The following is an 11818-nucleotide window of genomic DNA, read 5'->3' as shown; positions in this document are numbered from 1 at the left end:
TAGACCAGGTTGCTCAAAGCCTCATCCAGCCTGGCCTTGAACACCTCCAGGGATGGGGCATCCACAACTTCCCTGGGCAACCTGTTCCAGTGTCCATTACCCTCACAGTAAAAAATATTTATTCCTAAGGTCTAATCTAAATCCACCCTTCTTCAGGTTAAAACTGTTACCCCTTATCACTACACTCCCTGATAAAGAGTGCCTCTTCATCTCTCCTGTAGGCCCACTTAAGGTGCTTTAAATGACTATGACTGCTCCATAACTTGCACGGCTTCTCACAACCCACCTTCTTTATCTACTGACTTTTGCTCTAGACTGTACTGTCTGCTTTTTTCCTTTTTTTTACCTGCATTTTGGGCCTTCTTTTACAATACACCTTTTTTTTTTTTTTTTTTTTTTTTTTTGCTATATCACCACCTTACCGAATGGTAAGTTGCCAGTTCTATGGAATACTCATGTATTTTCCTTTATTTTTTTTTCTTAAAGTAGTTGTATAGAACTGTGTGAATACATAGTGCTGTATTAATATTTCTTAATTAAAGTATAAAGCTTTATTTTCTTTGGAAGCGTTATAACACTAAAAGTTGAAAGTTTCTCTGTTGGTATCTTTGAGTGTCACTTCATTAATATTTATATATTCAAGACTCCTGACATCTGTCGTGGGATGTTTAAAAAGTTTTATTTTTCAAATAAATGAGAAATTTAACAGCTCCTTATAGATTCAGCTAGTATAGAGAAGTTTGCAAAAATATCTGACATTGTACAGTCTTGCACAAAGTTGTGCTCCCAGAGGTCTTTGTTGCTTGCCAGTTCTGACATCTATTGTAGTCCTGTCTATACTGTAATAAAATTTCTGGTGAATGCCCAGACTCTAAAGGCAAGCTGTTAATCTTTTTTTTTTTTTTTTTTTTTTTTCCGTTTATGAGTTGCTTTTTGAATTGGTCCAAACTTTAATTTAAAATTTTCTTATTTTGTGCTGTTAACAAATGCATAAGTATTTAACTGGATTTGTTCCTATAGCAAGAACAGAGTATTGCTGCACCTTCGTTTTTGATTTACATAATGTGAAAAGCTTTAACTTTCCTGTGTATCAAATAGTATTCAAGTAGTGTCTTTCTTCGGTTCACATTTTCTTTCTCTTTCAGTAACATAATCCTTTATATACCCTTTCAAAATTAAAGGATGAAATACTGCACTGACTGACACCAGTAAGAAAACTGCTATTTATTTAATATATTATGGCAAAAGTTTTGCCATCTTTGTGTGGCCTCTTCCTGTTCCAGTCTGGTCCTTGATGACTTTTTAAGCCCAATGACTTGTTAGTTGTGGTACCAGTCAATGCCCAGCAGTATACCACACTGAAAGATTTAGCTAGAACTTCTTGAACCCCATCTTCTGTTCAGGAAAGTTTCTTGTCATATGTTCAGTATGTTTTTGTTGGGTTTTGCTTTTGTTGTTGTTTGTTTTTTGGGGTTTTGTTTGGTTAGTTGATTTTTTTTTTTAACCTTTGCAATGTGATGTGGAATATTTCTGCTCCTAAATATTTTAGCGAGCTCTTGGAAGTGGTTAACTAAGTAATGTATAGTTTGCATGTACCCATAGAGCATAGTGGAAATGTCACAGTATCTAAATCGTAGTCTGTTGTTTTTACGAAGATGTAGCTGATAGGAAACAGCAAAATGGAACTGTTTCAGTGTTACTCAATCTTTTAAATACTGTATGTGAGCATGGAGTAAATTTTAAGTCTGAAATATAGTATTCTACATTGGGGGAGGGCTTCTGAAATGTAACTAAAGCATTCAAGGGAAAACATTAATCTGCCCCTAGGAACTGAGCACTATTATCAGTGACAGTACTAATATTTCATTGAATACTCCTTTGATGGAACACTACAACTAAGTAAGTGAAAGAATTATTTATTCCAGATAATTTTTTTTTCTGTGTAAATATAGTTCTATAAATACAAAAAAAGCCAGCTTTGCTTCTGTTGAAAAGTAAAGTAAATCATACTAAACAGCATCATGGTCTGTCCACTATGCCTTTGGCAGGCTACTCCTCTGTGTAAGCATGGTCTTTAGTGATCCAGCCTTTCCTAATACAGGTATACAGAGTTGGTGCTTCTGAGTAGAACTGGTTGTTTCTTGTTATTTGGGGTATTTTTCTGCAATTGATCTGATAAAAGGGAGGTATAAGTTTGAAATATGAGGGCTAAACAGTACTGTTTAATATTGTTGGAAATTTTGTTGGAACAATTGGAAAATTATTTCCTTAAAAAACATGGAACTGTTTTATCAACATTATAAAATTGTATGGTTCAATATGTCCAACTTTTTAACATCAGTAGGAAGTGAGAGAAGACAGGCCAGCCTTGATAAGAAGGGGCAATGGGAGAGAAACAAGTCAAATATTGGTATACCACAACCCAGAAAATTGTTTTGTTTTAAACATTTTTTTGAAGAAAGGGCAGAACAGTGTTTAAATGTTATCAAAATCTCACCTGAAATGTGAGACAGCAAGAGCTTTGTGTACCTAGCTGCTTTTAAGATACGGTATGTAAGGATGCATCAACTGGCTTGGAGCTGTTTAAGGTATATTGTTGAAGATGGGAGCTATGAGGGAATGTGTTGTTTTCAGAAGCTGAAGGTACTTCTGTGCCATGCAGATGTATGAGCAAGGACAGAGATCTTAACAAATTCCTGCAGTGCTTTGAATTATAGTCATTCTCCCCAAAGAGCTTCTTACCTAAGCCAGACACAGCCCTGTGTCATAGCGTACTAATCTAATAGAAATGAAGTAAAGCATACTTCACAGAAGTTTGAGGTGAGATTTTATTTTTTGTTTCTCTTTTACCTTACAGCAAACTTTTCCTCTTGAATTAAGCTGAAATTTTTTTAATTAGTTTTTCCAGTTTAAAATGAACATGTACGACGAGAAAGAAGAATGTACCATAACTGGTTGGGAGAAATGTCTTTTAATAGGATTTCTGTTTCTCCCTTATTTGATAAATAGGATGTGTTAAGAATTGATTACAATAAATATGATTTGAAGAGAGTATTTTAGAAACACTTATCACTGAACTTTGACAGTGCTGTGATCAGCTTCATATTTTATAGTATAAAAAAGCTAGTTAAATATTGCAAGTTGCAGTATACTTTGAGAAGAAAATGAGACCTGATAGAGAGGAAAAACTTCATGACGTCTACCCATAGGTAAAGATTAACTATATTTATCTAGGCTTGACAACCTGTACACCAAGCAATAGCATGATCTGTTTGGAAATGGCTGGTATATTAAAGTAGGAAAATCAAAGTATTGGACCTTTTAACAGTAGTTTAAAATTAGTACAGTATTTTGCAAGAGCACAGACTCAGTAAGCATTTGTCAGCATCTATAAAAAATAAATTGCAAATTATGGAGCCGCTTGAATTTAAACAAAGTATTGGATACCAGGATATTTGCTTTACTGGATGATTTGTATTTTGTTGTCTGCTTGTCTTAATGACTGATGGAATAATAAAGCTGATCTGTTTGCTTTCACAAGAAGGCATTTCTTGTTAATGAAGTACACTACATATCTTTTGGAGGAGAAAAGATCAGTAACCAGTAAATGCCCTTTTTATAAAAATATAAAAAGTAATAAAATAATTAGAGTGATTAATATAGCTTCTAAAGGTAACATTTTCCTACTGAGCAATGTTGTACAGTTTTCTGTTGCCAAAAGCTTTGTCAGGAGTAATGTGTTTATATATACAGTTTTCATGGGTTTGTAATTTTTTTTTAATACTATACTTTTATTCTTTCAAATTTTAAAATCTATATTCTAATTTCTTAGGAAGTAAGAGTGGAAACCAATTTTCAAAGTTCTTGTTATGTTTTGAGTTTTAGTCAAACAAACTGTAGACAGCTAAATGAAGGGAAGGAGGGTCATCTGCAGAATCTCCAGGGTAGCAAAAGACAAGCCTCCTACACCCCAGCTATGGTCTCTCACTCTTAGAATTCATAAGCGTTTTTCTCTACGACTGAATTTTGGGTTTTTTTAATATAAAAGTCTCAGAAGAAGAGATGGAGAGTATATTGTCTCAATTAAGGTTTTGCCAGAGCTGATATTCCCCAAAACACAAATCTTATTTTATGAAACGGTCTTATACAGAAAGTTTCGCAACTACCAGCAGATACCAAAAAGCAAAAAGCTGTGGTTCATACATCTAAGGATAGAATTCTGATTTTTTTTTTTTGTAGTTTTCTTCAGACCTTCAAGAAGTAATCATAGAATTTAGAAGAAATTGCAGTTAGTGTTGCAGTTTGATCCTTATATGATGTTGAGGAGGACCACGATTATAATTTTTTTTAGGATTTCCTAGGGCAGAGGGGGAGGCCAAGAGGCTCAGTAGGAGAATGTTCACTAAAAGCTGGGATATTGAAATAATGGGTAGAATATTTAAAAGTGCTACTAACCTATGCTGACTGTGTGAAAATGTAGTACAGGGTTCCATGTTAGAGGAGGAAAAAATCAGTAATAATCATTGTCATGTCCTGAAGACGAACAGGGGTTGGTGGAGCGTGTTCAGAGGAAATATCATTCATGCTGCTTGTATTCTTTGGTCCTTTTCTAGGCACCTGATTTTGGCCACTGTTGGAAACAGGCAACTAAATAAACATTTATTCTGATTCAAGAGGGTTTACTTGTAGATTAAGAAATAGGACTGGAATGTCATACCTGAATAGTGTTAAAGCCATACTTTCAAACAGTTTGCTGAGATAACGGTTGAGATTGAGAAGTACTCCAGAAGAGATTCTGTAAAAGCAGAAAAAGTAATAATAACATAGGCCTTCATTTAGTGCTATATCAATTAAATCAATGTTTTTCTGGTAGAAGAATAAGAAACTACATTTCTTAAAAAACCTCAAAGATTTCTTCTTGGAGCAACAAGTCAGACATCCCAGGGAATTCCTCAAAATTTCGTTCTGCAGCTGGCCTTGTTCTCCTAGTCAGTTACTGTTGACAGAGCACTGCATCCCTGTGTAATCTAGGGTAACTGGTTTAAGGAGTCCATACTTTCCTATGTCATGATACATTAGCTTGTGTTTTTTCATTGCCGTATCACACCAGAGGAGATGCATTCTTTGATCCTTGTAATTTGAAGTCAGTATAGAGTGTCTTACTCAGGTTTTGGTAGTATGAATATTAAGTTTACTTAAGGAGCTGAAGAAGATTCGGTATAAACATGAGTAAGTACAAAGTATCAGAACTGCTTAATATCCAAGAGCTTTACTACTAGTGAAAATTAGGATTAATTGGTTCAAAATGTTTATTTTTTGAAATAATGATAAATATCATATGCTTTCTGAATCTGATATACATTGATTCTTGCAATTGTCATCATTGATTGTTGCATTGTCGTCATTGTTCACAAAGCTAATGAAGTTAAATTCAAATCAGTTACAACTCCTGGATGAGTTGATTATCTGGCTTGTGTAAATTGGCGTAACTCTGCTTACTTCGATAGAAATATGTTAAGGTGGAACTGTTGAAATTCTGTCACAATGTATCTGGTCTCCAGCTCATCAGCTTCAAATAGGATCTTTTTATAATATTTTAGATTGTTTAAAAACTTTTTCAGCCTTATACACCTAATGAAACTTATTACATTTGACGTATCAAATAAACTACTTGCTTTAACTGCTTTTAAAGTATATAATGCCATACTTAATTCAAAATTTAAACAAACCAAAGTAAGAGGCATCTCTTGACACTGCCTGCTGCATCTTTTAAATATGCCTTCAGTTCTGCTTAGCCTGATAGTTTGAGAGACAATTGCTAGTAAAGGTGTCTGAAGAAGAGAAAACTTTAATGACCTGTGGGGCGCAGCCTCAAGCTAACCATCAGCAGCATAACTACTTTGTGGTGTAAGTGCATTTCTAGCCTAATAAACAAGCGTGATGTAAGTTTTCATTACAGTTATAGAAAGTTAATTTACTTGTTGGAATTGTGGTCTTGAAATATTGTACGTAGTAAAGTTGTCAAATATGCACAATATGTAGGGAAGTGCAAACTTGAATTAATTCATAGATAGAATTAGTATGCATTGCACTTCAATGATTTGTCTTTGTTTTGTTTCTCTAATCAAAATTTCAGTTAATTTCAGCTTTGTTCTCTGCCTCCCCCACATTAGTTCCATTGTCTTGATTTGCATCATTTGTAGCAGCTGGCTTCCTGTCAGTCTGTAGCTTGGACCTTTACATCAAACAGCAAATTAATTACAGGAAAAGAAATCCCAATAGTACTTCTATGCTTAGAGGCTTTCACAGTTATCAAGAAGTGAATGTTGCTGATTCTGTCAGAAATGAGAAGTGGAACATGGGGAAGGGGGCAGCACATACTTTACAGGTATCAGTAGTTATCTCTAGAAGTATATGTCGGTTACCTTTACCTTCCGTTTCCTAGACCTTCCCCTCATTTATTGTAAAGTTAAATTAGGAAAAAAATGGCAATTAAGAAAAAAAAAAAAGTGCTGAGAAGCATATTTTTGTTAAAAGATGTATAACCTTACTGCATCTCAAGTGCAAAAGCGCTCTCTGGAGTTTGTTGGAAGACCTGCTTGCATCTGAAATGTTAGGTCCTTTTCCTTATACCGCATCTTAAAAACATAGCTAAAAATGCTTACTTGAATTTGTTCTGTCATTATTTATGAATTTATATTTTTCTTTCTCAAAAGAGAAATCAAGGGACCCTTTAAAAATCAAACAATACATAAAAAAAGCCCATGAGTATGTTGTCCAGAAGGTGCCAATAGAAACAGGTTTGAAGTGCGAGCAGTCAGTGTTTAGACCATCAACGTGCTTTTCAGACATCAGAAAGTAATTTAGTCTTCTGTCAAGTTGCTGCACTGTGTTAAATTCCTTTTTTTCCTAATGAGTGGCCAGAACAATAACATTGCTTCTGTATTTTGCTGCACTTCTGTTCTTTAAAAAAGCCACAACAACAAAATGCAGTATTCAAACAACACTGGTCACTGTGGTGGGGAAATAGGCAAAGATGAGCAGAGGCAGGGGAGTTGATATGTGGTATGAACATGAAGGAGATATGCTCTACTTACAGTGAAATACTCTATTGAAATGATGGGCTAATTTAGTCCAGTTTATTCCCTATGTTCCATTGCTTATTTCCCTTGTTTCTATGTTTTTCTTGAACAAATTGGTATTATTTCCTTGTCTGTCTTTTCAAGATACATATCATCTCTCACTTTCTGATGTTTTTTGCTGTCTTTAACTGATAGACTATCTCATGTAGTCTATCTTTTCAATAGTGCACAGATCACGAAAGAAGGTAATACTTTGCCCAGCTCTTAAGAGAATATTGAATTTGGTTAGATACAGTGTCTGTTTTGTAGCAATATCTTTCCTCATTTTCCGTACCGTATTGTTAGCACAGTTTAAGAGCTCAGTCCAGCATTACTCCAAGGTCATTTTCAAAGTCCCGCTGTGATTCTGATTCTTTTATATTTGTCTCTCCTTTTGAGCTGAATATGAAATTCAGTGGTTTAGCTTTGGAACAGGAAATTTAATTTACAACTTGTCAGTTCGTTTACAAAATGGATACTACTGTGAAGGATTCTCCTAAATATATATGCAGCCTTTCTCTTTTGTTCTCCGTTCATTTCTTTGTTTCCGTGAAGCATGGAAATACACAGAAATCACTTTGAAAATCTAAATCCGTAGCTGTCACTGCTGACCGTATCCTCTGGGCCTTGCAGGCAGCACAGGCTGTGCGAGACAGCAGATGGTGGCTGTGCATGCTGGGTATCCACCCAGCAAACAGCACTCGCCCTCTCTCGACATCCCTGCCCTTTGTCAGCCCACAAAACTCCAGCTTACTGACAAAACTTGAGTAACTGCTTGTACAAACGGTTAGCATCCTTTAAAAAAAAAAAAAAAAAAAAAAAAAACCCCCCCCCCCCCCAAAAAAAAAAAAACCACAACAGAAACCCTCTTAAATTTGATCATATCATATCATACATATTTCCAGGTACAGCACTTGTTGTCTCTGTTTTACGGTGAGTAGGTGTTCCGTGAAATCTCTGAAATTTGTTTGTGGTGAATCAGCTATCGTAGGCTTTCGAATGAGTGTTTAACTTTTGAGGTACTTAATGTGGTTTAGTCCTGTGTAAAATTAATAATCCATAGTGAAAGAGACAGCTAGGCAGCAGGTTATAGCATGAATTAGAACCATTAAGTCCATTTGGACTTGTATCAAACTATAATAATGACAGTATATAAAACGAGAAAACTTTGCATACATGAAAGTCATTCAAAATACTGAGTCTGAAATCAGGTGTTGCTTTGACATCTGAGACTTGCTTCGGAGATTCTACATAAGAGAAGCTAAGCTTTTTCTTATTTCATTACATTGCAACTTTTCCCCTGCAGTTCTTAATGAGTGTCATCTAAGTCTGAATAAAGCTATTCCTTGTCATAAAGTGAAGTCTATTCAGTAGTTGGGTGGGCTAAATAATCAGGATGAGACTGGCAAACTTGTGAAGCATTACTGCTGTAGAAAAACAAACTGAAAGATGGTGGTGTTTACACACGGTCAAAAGGACCTGAACCTGCAGGCACGCAGAGGAACCCAGTGCTCAGACATGCTTCATCCCAGCCTGAAATGTGTTTCTAGTGTTTGTGACAGCGTTATGTTTGGAAAAGGAGCTCCCCTTGCAAGGTGGCTAAATTGATGCCTACTGTTAGATCCCTGAATTGTCACACCCCTAAAGTCATTTGTTTTCAGTATCAAATACTGAATGCATCATCATTAAGTGTTGAGGTTTATTCTCTATAATCTAGTTTACTGCTTGAACTAGGATGTCTCTGAATTTTTTGAGGAAGTGAGGAACTAAGATTCAAGTCATCTTTTTTAATAGTTATTTTTACACCACTGGAAACAATAATGACAGTATTTATAGCTAGGATAAAAAGTAAAAAAAAAAGTGGTCAAAGTGAACTGGTCTTTTGATTGTTTGAAATTTAATTGACAAAATGGGAGATTTCTGCATCTGTGGTTATGTGAATAGTAGCTCTGATTTCTAAGTGGTCTAAAACAATGGATTGCTACTGCTGAAGTGATGGCTTTAGGTTTCGTAGTAACTCTAAAATGTGTATGCTGGTTGACTGAATTTCTGTTGCCCTAATCAAGGGATGGGAATGAGGAATTTTTAAGCATGGCATGCTAACATAGAGGTTATAATTCATTCACCATTTTATACTTCCCCTGGATCCCATGGATATTTTGCTTTGGGTTTCATTGGTCAAACAAACCTGTTAAAGTATGAAAGTTCTGAAAGACATTTTAATAATAAAATGACCAATTTATCTATGGAGTTTTATTCTTTGGAATTTAAAAATTGCAAAAAGGAAATGTACTTTAATATTTCTGTGGTATTTTTAGCACATGATTTCACAGATCCTTAATGTTTTTAAATACAGGTAACGAATTTGGACATCCAGAATGGCTTGACTTCCCCAGGAAAGGGAATAATGAGAGCTACCACTATGCCCGAAGACAGTTTAATCTTACTGAGGATCATCTTCTTCGCTATAGATTCCTAAATTCATTTGATAGAGATATGAATAAATTGGAGGAAAGATTTGGCTGGCTTGCATCTCCCCCGGTAAGCTGTATATAGTAAATTATAAGTTTTTAGTCACCAGTTGGGTACATGTTCAGAATAACAATACGAAATTTGCATGCAGAAATTTTAAACAGCACTTTATTATGCACTTCATAATGCCCCACCATATATTTCAAGTTGTCAAAACATGTCACTGAAATATCTTCCACAGATAATAGAAATCTGAAACAGTCTCCTTTTAGCTTCATAGCAAGCTCTTTTCCTGTTATTTTTGCTATTTTTATTTAGTAACTGCAGATTGGATAAAGCAAACTATAAAAATTGTCTGTAATCCAATCCGAGGATTGCTTTGGGAAAGTGTAAATTGTTCTGACAATTTCCTTTATATAAATAATTACTCTGTTACTGAGAAAACACTTTCAGTACAGTATAGTGTAAGTTACAGTCTCCCGGTCTTCAACCTGTCACTTTTGTATTTGCCTTTTTTACCTAAACATTGCACTGTATTCTGTATCAAAGCAACTCAATTATTATAATTTCTCAGTGTTTAATTAATTTGTACTAACCATAATCCACTTTAAAGAATTTTTTTAAATTGATGTCTAGTTATTTATTAATGGTATTAGCAAGTAGAACAGAGATGGTATGTGCAGCAGTTTAATGTGGCTTATCAAAGCTATTTGTCACACAGATTTAAAAAAAATAAACCAAACATACCCAGTGCTTCATTTTCTAAATTACTAACAGTAGATGTGATGCTGATCCCCATAGCAAGTAGATTGAAGATTTGATTTGAGAGAAGGAATACATTTTTTGCTAAAGGAAAATGTCATAAAAAGACTGTTACCAATCTTTGAGCAAGAATTTTTCAAGTGCTTTAAACCTAACATGCTTCTACCTCTTCAATTTTACCTTGTCTTACAAAAAGTAAACTACAGTTTAATAATCAAAAATTTTATGACATTATGTAGGTAAACAATTTCAGATTGCATGTTAATGCCCTGATCTGTGTCACTTGAATCTTTGACTGTTTTACTTGAAGTATAGAGTCAGTGAGGGGGTATTTTGTTAATTCACACAGAAATTAAGTATTAAATAGTGTTGGATTTTTATTTTTTTCTTTCATAGGCCTATGTGAGTGAAAAGCATGAATCCAATAAGGTCATAGCATTTGAGAGAGCAGGTCTCATTTTTGTCTTCAACTTCCATCCATATCAAAGTTATGTGGACTACAGAGTGGGTATTGAAATTCCAGGAAAATATCCTTTACTTTACAGTTTTGCTTGTACAGAAAAGCTTTAGTAGTTGAAAACTAATTTTATTTTTGTTTTCTAGTATGAATGCAGACTGTAGTTAAGCACTAAGAAACCACTTATTTGTCATCAGGATAATCTTGCTTTAATTCTTAGTGTACAGCAAAAAAACGTAGAAATTTGCCTTCTTCATAAGAGACTGTTTTGTAGAACACAAAAGTAAAAATAGTAATTTAAAGATTACATGTTAAAGTTTCCTTGTGGTGCGTTGTTTTTGTGGATTATGTTAAGGCATGAAAAAGCAAGTAACTCCTACGTATTAAGTAAGCTGCAGAAAGTGACCCCAGTAAGATGAGGCTGTGCGTGCAGTCACACGGGAAAACCCATTAGCTTAAACGTTCATCAGGGAGGTTGTACAACTTCTGGTTTAGAATTACGAGGACTGAGAAAGTGCTCTTAGCTCAGCTGAGAAGCAATAAATGGTTAGTCTTGAGTAATTGACTGGGTTTGCCTTTGTGTCCAATTTCTTAGCAGTGAGAGAGATTCAAAAAATTAACTCTAACTTGCTGGAGGAATTTAGTTTGCCCAAATTCAGTTTCTTTAAAGTGCCTTGACAAACAGTTTAGTGAATCTTGCTGTGTCAGTTTAAAGTGCTGCAATTCCAACCTTTTGACCTATTCTCTTTTTATTTATTAGCAACTTCAGGAAACTACTGCCATATTTCAGTTGTGTTAGTTGAGTGTAGCACCTTATTACTCTTAACTCCTGAGCACCACTGACCTGACCTGCAGGGTCTCAGGCCTTACCAGGATTCTGGTTTAGAAACATCAGGTCAAACCCACCTTCTTCAGCACTTTCTTCTGCTACCTCTTCGCTGCTGCTAGAACTCCTGGAAAAGGTAGAACGCAGTAGTAATCTGTAGTAAAATCTTAATCTGGTGTT

At 35.0% G+C, this 11818-nt stretch overlaps 1 protein-coding gene across 1 annotated transcript in view; it reads left to right on the top strand.

The window, feature by feature from the left end:
* GBE1 (glucan (1,4-alpha-), branching enzyme 1) overlaps positions 1-10908 on the top strand; it is a gene marked incomplete at both ends in the record, with an annotated part of 70468 nt that extends 59560 nt beyond the window's left edge. The window contains 2 exons of the mRNA XM_010083825.1: positions 9478-9662; positions 10752-10908. Coding sequence (XP_010082127.1) covers positions 9478-9662; positions 10752-10908 — 342 coding nt within the window. The remainder of the gene's footprint in view (positions 1-9477; positions 9663-10751) is intronic.
* Between the last annotated feature and the right edge of the window lie 910 nt (positions 10909-11818).

Source organism: Pterocles gutturalis, unplaced genomic scaffold (genome assembly GCF_000699245.1).
Source record: "Pterocles gutturalis isolate BGI_N339 unplaced genomic scaffold, ASM69924v1 scaffold8525, whole genome shotgun sequence".
Lineage (NCBI taxonomy): Eukaryota > Metazoa > Chordata > Aves > Pterocliformes > Pteroclidae > Pterocles > Pterocles gutturalis.
Note: the sequence above shows the minus strand (reverse complement) of the source record. Positions and strands in the feature narration are given on the sequence as shown.